This window comes from Aquarana catesbeiana, linkage group LG04 (assembly GCF_042186555.1).
Source record: "Aquarana catesbeiana isolate 2022-GZ linkage group LG04, ASM4218655v1, whole genome shotgun sequence".
NCBI classification, from domain to species: domain Eukaryota; kingdom Metazoa; phylum Chordata; class Amphibia; order Anura; family Ranidae; genus Aquarana; species Aquarana catesbeiana.
Genome location: NC_133327.1, coordinates 434,646,959 through 434,662,656, shown reverse-complemented (window position 1 = coordinate 434,662,656; position 15,698 = coordinate 434,646,959). Strand labels below are relative to the sequence as shown.

At 40.0% G+C, this 15,698-nt stretch overlaps 1 protein-coding gene across 3 annotated transcripts in view; it reads left to right on the top strand.

The window, feature by feature from the left end:
• The first annotated feature begins 228 nt into the window (after positions 1-228).
• Positions 229-15,698, top strand: part of PHACTR2 (phosphatase and actin regulator 2) — a 327,171-nt gene continuing 311,701 nt past the window's right edge. The window contains exon 1 of one of the 3 annotated variants that reach the window (XM_073627410.1): positions 229-508. In XM_073627410.1, the coding sequence (XP_073483511.1) occupies positions 247-508 (262 nt within the window). In that variant the 5' untranslated portion in view covers positions 229-246. The remainder of the gene's footprint in view (positions 509-15,698) is intronic. The other 2 variants (XM_073627412.1, XM_073627411.1) reach the window with 2 other exon arrangements.

Below are 15,698 nucleotides of genomic sequence, written 5' to 3'. Positions count from 1 at the left end.
GTGAAAATATGGTCTGGTCCATAGGGGGTAAACAGGTGTGAGAGCTGAAGTGGTTAAGTCCCACATAATAAATTTACTTTAGACAAGTCTGTTTTGTGGTTAATAAATAAAGAAAAGTTGAGGCAGAGATGCGGTTACTTCCTGTTTTTCAGCTGTGCACTGCATGGTATTTCTGCAACGTGTCTCAGTATTTGATGCTTTTCACTGTGATAATGTGTTCTTAGCTTTCTCCACTGGCCCAGGGTAATGGCATATTCCTCCCTTAATGAGGACCGCAATGAACCACTGGAAAACACTGATACTTTCTTACTAAAGACAACAAGTTGGAAATCCAAGGCAAGGCGAGTAATGGCGACACCAGGCAAGCAACGGTGGAGTCCAGAATTGTCACCATCAATTATGTATTATGATGGCTCCTTGCAGGATCTGTTCACTAGAGCTCGATCTAAAAGTGACACTTCTTCATTTGCACAAGTCAAACTGCTGAGGGTTAGAGTTGCTGGATCAGGTAAAAACAAATTCAAGTATTCATTTCTGCAATTTCTGGTAATGCTTTCTACTGTATTAGGCATTAATGAGAGAGAGAAAGAATAAGGTATGTCCATGGAAAAAAAAAAAACTACTGTAACCTCAGTCAAACATTGGTGGTTGTTATTGCTTTTCCATAGTATAGTAGTGTAGTCACATGATCATATTTAAACTCCTCCCTTATCCTTGCCCTCATTATTGAACTGTTTGTTCTGCAACTATTTGTTTGAATCCTCAGTATAATATTACACATATTCCGTTTTGGAACAATAGAAAGGAGCAGATAGATGGACTAATCATGATGAGCATATTCATTTGCAAACCAGATAAATCTGCTAATTTGTTGTATTCTACTGAGCATATATTTATCTGATCTGCAGAGTCCTACTATTTATCAATAACGACTGCCTGGATTCCTAAAATGTAATTTACAGAAGATCAAATCGAACTCCATGCAAATATTTAAAATTAAAAATGATAGAAAAAGCAATGAATCAGTTCAACAGATCAACTTTTTATCCATTTACCTAACCAATCGCTTATGAAGCAGTTTAAACCACCTTTGTTGCTCTTCCCAGAATTCCAAAGTTTACTGCAACAGGAGAATGTGAATACTTATTTCTCTGGTGGCCAGCCATTCCAAACTCCTCCATGTTAAAAAACTGCAGCCTCCGCCAAGTCCTCAGCATTCAGAACTTTGGGAGTGTCAAATGTTTGTGCCCCACCAAATACCGTGGTTCCTCTCTGCAACCCCTACATTGGTGCTGAGTCCTGTAGTGATCGGGATATCTAAGAAATGAACCACAGCAGGGAAAGGGGCATGCAGGTACTTGACACTCCCAAAAGTGTTAAATGTTGAAGGCTTTACCGAATATTGCAGCTCTAGGAAGTCAGAGGTGTTTAAACTTGCCACCAAACAGAAAGATAAGTATTCACAGTCTTCTATTACAGGGAAGTCTTCTTTACAGTTCTTAGGGGAAGTGAAAGTCAATCAACCAATCGAACACATTTTATGCAAGTATGGTTGTAGTAGAGAGAGTCTTCTGTAAACCTACGAGTATGTGATGGTTATCTTTATTTATTGAAACCAATTATCTATCATTACAAAGTTACCACAAGTGGAAATATGTATGACTTGTTATGGTTGTATGAGCAAAGCTATGTTTGATTTTTTGGAAAATCAAAGAGCACAGGTTTACTTCAAGAGAGAAAATTACTTTATTAGTAAATCACATGCAAACTGTTTGTTGCCTCATAGGTATCAGCTTTTCTAATAAAAATGCATGTCAAACAATGTTTCAGAAAAGTGAGAATTTAGAGAGCATGTTGTGAAAGATTTTAGTAATATGCTATTGACCTCATTGAATATTTCAAAGAGTTTCATATTTCTCATTATGTGTGAGTGGACTTCTCAGGTTTGGTCAGAGACATTTGAAAAGCTTTTCGAGCCAATTTGTAAATGTTGTTAAGAATCTTTCAAATCTCTATTTATGTATAATTGAGAATTGATGGGTGTGTGTGTGTGTTGGAAAGTTAAATAATTGATATGGATATATACACTATATTACCAAAAGTATTGGGACACCTGCCTTTATACGCACATGAAATTTAATGTCTTAGTCCGTAGGGTTCAATATTGAGTTGGCCCACCCTTTGCAGCTATAACAGCTTCAACTCTTCTGGGAAGGTTGTCCACAAGGTTTAGCAGTTTGTGTATGGGAATGTTTGACCATTCTTCCAGAAGCACATATGTGAGGTCAGGCACTGATGTGGACAAGAAGGCCTGACTCGCAGTCTTCGCTCTGTTTCATCCCAAAGGTGCTCTATCGGGTTGAGGTCAGGACTCTGTGCAGGCCAGTCAAGTTCCTCCACCGCCAAACTCACTCATCCATGTTTTTATGGACCTTGCTTTGTGCACTGGTCCAAATCATTTGGTGGAGGGGGTATTATGGTGAGGGGTTGTTTTTTAGGGGTTGGGCTTGGCCCCTTAATTCCAGTGAAGGGAACGCTTAAGGTGTCAGCATACCAGGACATTTTGGACAATTTTATGCTCCCAACTTTGTGGGAACAGTTTTGGGATGGCCCTTGCTGTTCCAACATGACTTGCGTACCAGTCCACAAAGCAAGGTTCATAAAGACATGGATGAGCGAGTTTAGGGGTGGAGGAACTTGGCTGGCCTGCACAGAGTCCTGATCTCAACCCACTAGAACACCTTTGGGATGAATTAGAGCGGAGGCTGCGAGCCAGGCCTTTGCGCCCACATCAGAGCCTGACCTCACAAATGCGCTTCTGGAAGAATGGTTAAACATTCCCATAGACACACTCATAAACCTTGTGGACAGCCTTCCCAGAAGAGTTGAATCTGTTATAGCTGCAAAGGGTGGGCCAATTCAATATTGAACCCTACAGACTAAGACTGGGATGCCATAGTATGGGGCTGTAAGGCGCAGGCAGTTTCACCCTCTGGCATTGTGATTGACAGCATAGTATTGTTCTACCTCTCCTGTGATGAAGAGGTAGAGTGACTCTGCAGGGCACCTTGCATCAGTAAGAACTGACATAGTGTGCCCTCTTGGATATTGTTCCTCAAACTCTTCAGCCCCTGTAATGAGGTCACGGGGCAAAGAAGAAAACCACTGTGCTCCACAGACCAAGTTAGTAAAAAGAAATTATGCTTGAGTGTACAGGGGAGCAGTAGGATTTAGTTATAAAGTAAGTTTTCCCCACAGAGAGACTTTAAGTCAACAGCTTATTCTGTGCTATAATGCTCTGTTATACCTGTTTATTTTTAAAACAAATATTTTATATAAATAGTAAAAAAGAAATGTATGAACTTAAAAATAAAATAGAATTTACCAAAAACCATCAGGTTAATTTCTCAAAAGGCATTTCATCAGATAAAATCTATGATATGTAATATAAACACTATGTCTAATACTAAAGAACTGTTTTGTTTAAAGAGACCTGGTCACCATGACCATGCAGGGCAAGGTGACTGGATCTCTTTAATCCCACTCTCAAACCCAGTTATACTGACCTTCACAGTGCTCCCTGGTGCTTCTTCCTCCATCAAAGACACCGCAAAATACTCATTGCTTGCTGATATGAGAGAGCATGTGACCATCTGCCCTAATGCAGTACTTGGGAATAGTCACCCAAACACTGTCACATGTTTGGGGGGGGGACATCTTTGGTATTTGTATGTTTAGACCTAACTTAATACCTTGTATTTTGAAGCAGCAGGAGGACGAATGGTAGGGAGCGCTGTAAAGATGGGTATAATTAGGTTAGGGGATGGACTTTAAAGATACCCTGTCACCTTTTAATTCGGGAAAGTGATAAGAGCCAAACAACTGAATACATAGTTGAAATAACATATGGGAACTATTCACATTTGCATAAGGATTTGTATTTGTGTCCATCTAGTCTTGATATTTGCACAGCCCTGCCTGGCAAGAAAAACTGATTTGTGACATGACTTACTTCCAATGTTAAGTACAACACTGCAACTAGGTATACAGTACAAATAGGTCATCCCCCTGCCTCTGTGAATGGCTGATGAGGGAGCAGCAGCTTATTCCACTGCTCAATGTGCATGCATACATGCGCAAGATATCTATCCTCCCATGCAAATGAGCATAGACAATGTATGCAAAAGGGATACACTAAACAGTTACGTAACATCATGAAGTCTTTTGGAGCCCCTTTTACTCTTTATTATGGAGTCATCTTCCCTCTATCCAGGAACTCTTCTAAGCTGCTTCTTGCTTCTTGGAGTCCTCCAAAAAACTAATTTATTTTCAGCACATGGCTGTGTTCAAGTTTTTTGTTCCCTCCCTCTACTTTCTCTCAACATCACTTTCTATTCCATGAGCTCCATGAAACCAGTCAAACAGATTAATTAGCATATAAATAGAGGAAGCCCAGCTTTCAAAAGCAATACATGATAACTAAAACGCATTATTCCATATATTTATACTATTAAAAAAATCATTAAATAGCCATAGCAACATAATCTGATTAGCACCTAATGCTCCCTCTCTCAGTCTGAGTATTGTTGTGCAGACAATTGCAGGAGACAGATACCAAAGTACAGTTTGTGTACCTACATTGGTTGCATTTTAAAATACATTTAAATACTATTATTCATTACAAAACCAAAACAATTGCTGATTTACATATGTATCTGGAACTGAGATTGTAAGATAATAATAGTAATAAAACAACAATTATTACATTCTTGTATATTGATTGCATTACCTTCAATTCAACTTTAAGGTTTTACCTCTAATGGACTATGATTGCATATTGTATATACACTGCAAGCTAGTGCTAGACAGATGGGTTTTGTGTTCTCAGTTTAAAGCATATATATTATACTACTTGTAATAAAGAATGTGCTTTTAATTCTAATGGTATTTATACTTTAGAAAGAAGTCAATAGGTTTTAAACCTAATAGTGCATTAAGACATTAGATTTTTTATGTAGGTTGTGTGACTGCATTATAGTTGTCTTTATAGTTGTCTTTCTGTCCTGCTCTCACAAACAAACTAAAAAACTGTGGATAGACCCCACATCCATAAAATATAATTGTAACACTAGTTCATTATGACTGCTCTGCTGCAGGTCAGTTCACAAGATTTTTAGGGCTTCCCAAAGTCCTAGAATTTGCTGTCAGTTTATTTCCTGTTGTTTTAGCATGGGAAACATGTTAACAACAATTATAGTATGCATGGGTTTTTGTGGTCAAATACATAACAAAAACAAAGCCTTCCTATTAAAGAAAGTATAATGTATTCCCATTGAGCCCACATATAGAGTTATTATTGCAGTGTTTTCCTTAACCACTCCAGCTCTCATATCTGTATACCCCTAATTAACCAAAGCAGTTTTTACATCTCAGCTTCAAGCTCAAATGAGCCCATTGATTCAGAGATCTATGAATAATAAAATGCACAGTGCATATTAATATAATGGTGTTAAAGGAATTCATCCAATCTAAAACATAAGTTCGTCAACCTTCTATATATTATAGGAACAGCAGTAATCCCAATAAAGTTCAAAGTGTATGTATATAATTATATTAGAAAACATATATATGCAAAAATCCATGAACATTCAAAATATGATGTGAGTAGCAAAAAGTTCCAAGAGAAACTTAAAAAGATTAAGCCCAGAAGCAGTCCTTCAGAACCAATGGAAACGGTATTTGCAACCAGCTAATGCACAGCAGTCCATAAAAAATGAAAATATCACCCGAGAGAAAGGTGTGAGGATACCCTGGAAAGCCCTCTAGGAAAAGTCACTCCACCTTGTGCTGAAAGATAGGGGGCTTACCAGATAATCTTGACCCAGGTGGTTAAAATAGGCTTTAGTATATGAAATGGGACATCAATGGCATCATCCTTGGTATAGAAAGTTCTTCAGGCATGCCTGCCTGTCATTGGGGATATGCTTACTCAATCAGACTTCCAACACACTCCACCAGGTTACAAGACATGTATGTGAAACAGAAAAGCAACCATAGCGTAATCCAGTAAAAAGTGTTTATTAAGATCTAAAATGTTGCACTTAAATGACAGCAGCAATATACAGGTTCATATGATGCCAACACATCAAACAAATCCCTTCGCCAGTATCCAAGATGGCCACGATCGGGCACACATGGGTGGTGTAAGCCGCGGCATACTTTCTCGCTCCACCCTGCACGTTTCATCGTAAATTACATCATCATATGAGGGATAACCCTTATGGAGGATAGAGATCTCATTAGTACCATCTGTATGGTGAGACTGGATTTGGGATCAGTTCATTGATTTTTAAATATATTAAATATTTGTAGGATTCACACATACAGTACCTTGGAAAAGTATTCATACCCCTTGAAATTTTCCACATTTTGTCATGTTACAATCAAAAACGTAAATGTATTTTACTGGGATGTGATAGACCAACATAAAGTGGCACATAATTGTGAAGTAGAAGAAAAATTATAAATTGTTTTCAACATTTTTTACAAATACATATGTGAAAAGTGTGGGGTGCATTTGTATTCAGCCCCACCCCGAGTCAAAACTTTGTAAAATCACTTTTTGCTGCAATTACAGCTGCAAGTCTTTTTGGGTATGTCTCTAGAGAGTGACATTTTTGCCCATTGTTCTTTGCAAAATAGCTTAAGCTCTGTCAGATTGGATCAAGAGCGTCTGTGAACAGTAATTTTCAAGTCTTGCCACAGATTCTTAATTGGATATAGGCCTGGACTTTAGGCCTTTGACTGGGCCATTCTAACACATGAATATGCTTTGATCTAAACCATTCCATTGTAGCTCTGGCTGTATGTCTAGGGTAATTGTCCTGCTGGAAGGTGAACCTCCACCCCAGTCTCAAGTCTTTTGCAGAAAGGTTTTCTTCTAAGATTGCCCTGTATTTGACTCCATCCATCTTCCCATCAACTGTGTCCAGCTTCCCTGTCCCTGCTGAAGAAAAGCATCCCGAAAACATGATGCTGTCACCACCATGTTTCATGGTGGGGATGGTGTGTTCAGGGTGATGTGCAGTGTTAGTTTTCCACCACACATAGCGTTTTGCTTTTAAGCCAAAAAGTTCAATTTTGGTCTTATCTGACCAGAGCACCTTCTTCCACATGTTTGTTGTGTCCCCCACATGGCTTCTCGCAAACTGCAAACGGACATCTTATGGCTTTCCTTTAACAATGGCTTTCTTCTAGCCACTCGTCCATAAAGGCCACATTTGTGGAGTGAATGACTAATAGTAGTCCTGTGGACAGATTCTCCCACCTGAGCTGTTGAGTTTCAATGGGCCTCATGACTGCTTCTCTGATTAATGCTCTCCTTGCCCGGCCTGTCAGTTTAGGTGGATGGCCATATCTTGGTAGGTTTGCAGTTGTGCCATACTCTTTCCTTTTTCTGATGATGGATTCCGAGATGTTCAAAGCTTGTTTTTTTTTCTTTAATAACCTAACCCTGCTTTAAACGTCTCCACAATGTTATCCATGACCTGTCTTGGGTGTTCATTGGCCTTCATGATGCTGTTTGTTCACTAAGGTTCTCTAACAAACCTCTGAGGGCTTCAGAGAACAGCTGTATTTATACTGAGCTTAAATTACACACAGGTGGACTCTATTTACTAATTAGGTAACTTCGGAAGGAAATTGGTTTCACTAGATTTTAGTTAGGGGTGTGAGAGTAAAGGGGGCTGGATACAAATGCATGCCACACTTTTCAGATATTTATTTGTAAAAAAAAATTAAAACCATTTATTATTTTTCTTCCGCGTTACAATTATGTGCTACTTTGTGTTGGACTATCACAGTGGCCTCCAAACTCCAGCCCTGGGGTCAGATGAAGCCCTTTGCTTGCTTCTATCCGGCCATCGGGCACTATTTCATCCACTGATACCAACAAGGGGGCATCATTTCTCCTACTGACACCAACGATGGGGCACAATTCTTCTTAATGACACTAATGAAGGGGCACATTTCCTCCCAATGACACCAATGATGGGGCACAATTTCTTCCAATGACACCAACGATGGGGTACAATTTCTCCCAATGACACCAGTGATGAGGGACAATTACTCACAATGACACCAACAATGGGGCCCAGTTTCTCTCAATGACACCAGCAATGGGGTCCAATGACATCAGTGATTGGGCCCAATTCCTCCTAATGACACCAACAATGGGGCAAAATTCCTCCCAATGACACTAACAATGTGGTACGATTTCTCTTAATGACACCAACAATGGGGCCCAATGACACCAATGATGGGACACAATTACTCCCATTATTTTTTTCCCACTGATGTCGGAACCTTTTGACTCCTGCTGACCACTGCCCGGCCCTCGTAAAGCCTGCAGGTAAACTGGTAAACTGGCCCTTTGTTTAGAAAGTTTGAAAACCTCTGAACTCTATCACAAAAATCCCAGTAAAATACATTTACATTTTTTGGTTGTAACATGACAAAATGTGGAATATTTCAAGGGGTATAAATACTTTTTCAAGTATTTTTTTCAAGTTTTTGATCATTTTAATTACTGGGTGCATGTTGCATTTATAGATATTTTGTAGCCTTTTCCATTCTCAGACATGATCACTAGCTGGTGTCCACATGTGGGTTAATATAATCTTCCCAGGAATACAATTAGGTAAAGAGGATAATCTCCTCCCCTATTCCCCACTTTCGATTTCTGTTGGTGATTCTCTGGATCCTCCCCGAGAGTTTTCCTATATTAATTGTGTGTCCTACGTTCAATGCCCCTGATGATGTAATTTATGACAAAATGCATAGGATGGAGCTGAATTACACCACGCATATGTGGCCAATCATGGCCATTTTGGATACTGGCGATGGGATTTGTTTGATGTGGTTGCATCGTATGTGACTGTATATCACTGCTATCATGTAAGTGCAACATTTTTGATCCTAATAAACAATATTTAATAGATTTCACTATGAAAAACCACGTTTTCATTTTTTTGAACAATCACAGATGAATATGGACTCTATCTATAATATTCAGTGTTATGGAAATTTTAATTTCTGTATATCTAAGTAATGTTATTTAGGCATCTGTTCACAAATTGTTATATTCAGGAACACTTCTAATTAGTTGTCACGGCGCCCCCTGTTACCACTGCACATTTATTGTTCATATAGTCAGTTTACAATCAAATTCCTATAGCATGAAGCCAGCTAAAATGACCAAAAGGTTTAAAAAGGAAAATATACACAATTTTATTTAACATATATACATGAAGAAGTTAAAATATTCAAAACCAATACTATTAAAACCGTTGTTACAGTGTAACTTATCCAGGGTGTTGTTAATCCTGGTTGAAAAGTCCAAGAGGTTGGCCTACGCAAAATGTTTGTTTTTGAATATTTTAACTTCTTCATGTATATATGTTAAATAAAATTGTGTATATTTTCCTTTTTAAACCTCTTTGATTTGTGTAGTTATTATAACCCCACATGTTATATAAGCATGTCAGCTAGGAAACGGGTATTTTCAAAAGGAAAAGGAGCAGTATCACCCAGTATATTTCTTTCAGCACAGCAGAAGTATAACCGTTGAAGACTGAGTTGCAGATTGGATATTTTATTAATTATGGCAGTGTTAGGATTTTATTGGTTGGTAAACTGGTAGTAGAAGTTACCAGTGGGTCATCATAACCAGATACAAGTAGCAGGCTTTTCTGATAATGCAGTGTGTCCCAGACTTTGTACGTGCCATCATTTCAAATTGTATAGCTGAAGCATTATCCAAGCACCATATGTATTATTGAAAGATAAGCCATATGTACCACCTGCAGTGCTGTAGAATTGTTTTACTTATACTAGTTGTCCCTCCTTAAGCTGGCCATAGACAGTTCAAATCTCTGCTGGTTCAGCAGGAACTGGCTAAGACTCAAACCAGGTATGGGCAGACTGATTGTACCCACGTTAATCGATCAATCATCTTGGGTACAACCAGCCTGTTGGCTATAACCACTAGCAATAATCATTGTGTGTTCAGTTGGCTGGGATGGCTCCCCATGCCCCCTCATGGTGAGAATACAATAGCTCAGCAGGAGGGATTCCCAAATCAACATTGACTGTGTTGATGGGGGAATTAAGCGATTTTTCTTTCCTGCAACCCGTACCTCGCTTTAGTCTTGGCTAGAATCTTAAACACAAATTGACTTTTTTTACTCAGTATGACACATTTTTTCGTGTATGCGTACTCATGTACACATCCTCCACTAAATCTTAAGCTTTGCTGGAGTCCTTGCTGGATATCTGGATATCTTAAAAAGGGGTATTACTAGAGTATTACTAGAGCAACACATATCACAGTCAGGGACGGCTCGTCCATTAAGGACGCATGAGCGCCGCCCCCCCCCCCCATCCATGCGCCCGGCCCCTTGAAGGACGCCGGATGCATGGATTTCAATGGGTGGGTGTTTTTTTAAGCACGTGATTAGAGCCAGAGACTCTATTGCCCCGTACACATGGTCAGATTTTCCGATGGAAAATGTCCGATCGGAGCGTGTTGTCGGAAATTCCGACCGTGTGTAGGCTCCATCGAACATTTTCCATCGGATTTTCCGACACACAAAGTTGGAGAGCTGGAGATAAAATTTTCCGACAACAAAATCCGTTGTCGGAAATTCCGATCGTGTGTACACAAATCCGACGGACAAAGTGCCACGCATGCTCAGAATAAATAAAGAGATGAAAGCTATTGACCACTGCCCCGTTTATAGTCCCGACGTACGTGTTTTACGTCACCGCGTTCAGAACGATCGGATTTTCCGACAACTTTGTGTGACTGTGTGTATGCAAGACCAGTTTGAGCCAACATCCGTCGGAAAAAATCCTAGGATTTTGTTGTCAGAATGTCCGAACAAAGTCCGACCGTGTGTACGCCCTATTATAGGCTTCAAAATAGGATGGGCTTGGGGTGCAGAGAATGCGAACTGAACACAACCAGGTATGTTACAATAGCAAATGAATATTTGCTATTGTAACACTGATCATCCTCCCGGCCAATCAGGCAGTGGTGACCCAATTGGCTGAAAGGACAGGCGATCCTATTGGACGACTGGGTGGATGGTAGGAGATGCAGGGTAGGAGATGAAGAGAGGACACAGGAGCCACTGCCCGCCACCTGCCACCTGTAACCTAGATGGGGTAAGTGCCAGACCAAACAGCAGACAGCGAGGGGGGGGGGGGTTGTTTGCTTTAAAAAAATGTCATTAAAATAATCAACATGTCATACTTACCTGCTCTGTGCAAGGGCTCCTGCTGTTCTCAGCCAAGCCTGTGAGAGGGGAGGGGAGAGGGGAAATGCACAGCGCTGGATCAAGATTGATCTCAGGTTAGTATTTAGGGGAGAGCGGGAGAGAGCTACTACTAAAAGGTTTTTTGCCTTAATACTGAGCAAAATATTGTTTGAGAAACAATGAGATTATTTATGTGTGTATTCTATCATTGTCTGTCCCTAGCTATCACCAGTTGGGTCAGAAGCCTTCAATAGACTTGCAACCAGCAGCTGTATATGTGAAGCAGTATGTATATTGTTCTAAGCTATGAGTCAGATATTGCCTTTTTCTTTATATAGATCGGAACAGTGTGCATGGAGCTACTAAAAGCCAGCTACCAATTGTTCATGTGCCTTTATCCTTGATGACTGGTTATTCTGACACTTGGTTATGAACTTCCTGCTGAGCACATTAACACCCACTCTGTGTATGTCAACCTTCTAGCATTTACACTCACTGCTCCTTTCAGCTTTAAACATGCTATCGCAGCAAGTGATTCAGGGTAACATGTAATTGTATATTTCTCACTTATTTAAATGGGAATTCTTCTAAGTTCCTTTAATTTGCCTTAAAAGGTACCTGGTACAAAAAATCCGGCAACGGTGCAAAGGTCGGAAAGAGACCATCCTCGTCCATTCAGTGAAAATTGTTAGCTCAGAAACAAAATTATTTACCTGGTATGAATGGGAATTTGCAGCAAAACATCTTAAAGTTGAGTACTGCAGATCTGAACTGAATGCTTTGCAGTGTTCAACCAGTATAACACACTATATCTGACTTATGTGACATTTCACCAATAAACCTGTTAAAATTGTATCGGAGTGCTGGGGACTTTCTATAATTAACATGGTTCTAAAGGTTGAAGGTTTTTATCATCATGCATTCTATGCATGAAGGTAAAAAAACCTTCAGTATGCAGCTCCCAACGCAGCCCCCCCTAATACTTATCTGAGCCCAATCGCAATCCAGCGATGTGCACAAGAGCGGCTGCTCTCCCGGGTCTCTGCCTCCTCTTTCTCTGAGAGACAGCCACAGAGTGGGGCTCAGGAGTGAGCACAAACAACTACCCCCATAGCACGTAGCTTGCTATGGGGGCACTTGGAGAAAAGGAGGAGCCAGGAGCGACAGTTAGGGACCCAAGAAGAGGAGGATCGGTGCTGCTCCATGCAAAACCATTGCACTGAGCAGGTAAGATTTCTGTACAAGTCTGATTGTGATCAGATTTTTTGAAAAAAAAATTACCTTTAATATTAATTTTAAAAAGAGTTGAATTATTTATTTATTTTTTTTTTTTTTATAGATAACTTCATCCTCTAGCGTTTCTGTTTTAAATCAATGATGGAGCCAACTTTACACACAGCATGCAATTAGACTAATGGCTGATGTCACATCTGTAAGTGTGGCTTGACCTTGTCCCTTCCATCATTGAAATAAGAGCAAAGAGTCTCTGTAGACATCAAACAAAGGTCAGCGGAAAATCTATTATACCATTCCATATGTCCCCCTTTGTACACATTTCTTATATGACAATAACCTTCTTTGTTTCCCCCAAATCAGAGCATGTTAGAATCAAAATATGAATTTAGGAAGACTTGGTTAAATTCAGGGAAAATGGATACTACATCTCTGTCTGCCAGTGACAGATTACATTATTAATTACTTTTCTAGTTTTTGATTCTAGGTTTACTGATGCAAAGTGGACAAACTGTCTTTCACCCTCTCTGCCCCTAGATTTGGCAAGCTTTGTGTCGTTAAAAGAGTTCTACGATCACTGCATACACTTTCATTTTATAACATCAGCATTGTAATAGCAATACATACAATCGTTATATGAAGAATTTTTTGAGTATAGCCTCAAATATTAAAGTCTAGAACTAGGCATAAAAAAGTACCATCATCCAAATATTGTATAAAGAAAAGGGGAGGAAGGAGGGTGAGGACAGTTGCTGAGGCTGTCCTATCACACATTCCGACCGAAAGAAAAAATTGTGGACTATCCCGGTACTGATAAACAATAAGCAACTTGTAGTAAAAAAATATATAATTTATTACATATAAAAGACACACAGATTACACAATCTCAATATAAAAAATGGAAGGGAATATTTCAATACAGTATACAAATACTTGTAGACTTTCCCAGTGGTTATCTGGTAATGGAGTTTTCCTCACAGATTAACCACTTCAGCCCCGGAAGATTTGGCTGCTCCATGACCATAGCACTTTTTACAATTTGTTACTGCGTTGTTTTAACTGGTAATTGCACGGTCATGCAATGCTGTACCCAAACAAAATTTGCGTCCTTTTTTCCCACAAATAAAGCTTTCTTTTGATGGAATTTGATTGCCTCTGCGATTTTTATCTTTTGTGATATAAACGGAAAAAGACCAAAAATTTTGAAAATAAATGATATTTTCTACTTTTGTTAAAAAAAAAATCCAATAAACTCAATTTTAGTCATACATTTAGGTCAAAATGTATTCAGCCACATGTCTTTGGTAAAAAAATATCAACAAGCGTATATTTGTTGGTTTGCGCAAAAGTTATAGCGTCTACAAACATTTTCTGAAATTTACCCAACTTTTAGTTTATGACTGCCTATCTCATTTCTTCAGGTGCTAAAATGGCAGGGCAGTACAACCCCCCCCTCCCCCCAAATGACCCAAATGGAAAGTAGACACCCCAAGGAAATTGCTGAGAGGCATGTTGCGCCCATTGAATATTTTATTCTTTTGTCACAAGTGATTATAAAATGGTGCAATTTCTGTTTACATATGACACCAGACTGACGCTGGTGTCTTCGCCTTTGCACATGAGCACGGGGGGACAGGGGTGCTTTTTTATTTATTTATTTTGCTTTTTTTATTTTATTTTTAAACTGTGTGGGACTCTACTTGGGCTATCCACCTCACCAGCTTGAACTGCACTTATGGGACTCGCCACGTCACCACGTATTAATGCAGTGCTGGATGTACGACCAGGATGTACTAGGGCACTGGTGCTTGCCAGTTCACCAGAGGGATGAGCGGCACTAGTACTGGCTCTCTGCTCCATACGAGATTGGGTACACCTGATTTTGGCAGGGACCACTACTCCGTCATCAGAGCTATCTGTCAGGGTGCCGCTGCTGTCTACTGGTTCGTATTCTGAGCCTGAATCGGACAGATGGGTGACTTTTCACTCTCTTCATCTCTTCACTCTCATCTATCAGGCTCAGAAACATGTAGGCCTCTTCACTAGTGTACCTTTGATTGGACATTTTGGCCTCTAAATTTACTGGTACACTAGTGCGACTCTCTTTCACTAACCCCCCCCCCCCCCCCTCTCTATTTAATGTCATTTGTTAAATATCTAATTTGTTTTACCAAAAACTTGTTTGTGTTTTCATTTTATTTATTCCCAAAAAAAGGCCCATCAAAATCCTTAGCACCAGGCCCATGATGCTCTTAACCCGGCCCTGACTCCAATTCCAATGCATCATAACAGACTGAAAATTCAGACATGCACCAACTTTGTCTAGCACACTGTAACATGTACTATTGCTTTACATTACATTATTATTATTATACAGGATTTTTATACCGCCAACAATTTGTGCAATGCTTTACATCATGAGGGCAGACAGTACAGTTACAATACAATTCAATATGGGAGGAATACAAGGGCCCTGCTCGTTAGAGCTTACAATCTAGGAGGGAGGGTAGTATGTGCAGGAGGAGTGCAGAGCGTAGGGCATTAAGTGGTATGTGCAGGATAGGGGTACAAACTGTATGGCGGTGGGTGGTATGTGCAGGAGAGGGGTGCAGAGTGTATAGCAGTGGGTGGTATGTGCAGGAGAGGGGTGCAGAGTGTATAGCAGTGGGTGGTATGTGCAGACCTGATCAGAACACTCATGTGAAAGGGGCCCTAATGTAACAATCATAAATCATTACAATAAAGTATTTCTAAGGCCCCTTTTACACGGGGCGATCTCCGTCAAGCAGATCCGCCAGCTCAGCAAGCGGATAGAAGGTCCGTGTCTGCTCCACTATGCAAAGTTGGCACAGACACAGCCCACTGTTCTCTATGGGGCGGTCATATGGAAACGGACTGCTTGTTTGTTTTTCCATCAGACTGTCATCCAATCTGATCCGCTAGACCAGTGGTCTCCAAACTGTGGCCCAGTTGCCAGATGCGGCCCTTTGCTAGTCTTTGTCTGGCTCTTGGGGTACTATTTCTACAGCTGATATGAGGCGCTGTTGTTCCCACTAACACCAATAATGGAGCATAATTCCTGACACTAACACTATTGATGGGGCACTATTCCTTCCATTGATACCAATGATGGGGCACTGTTCTTCC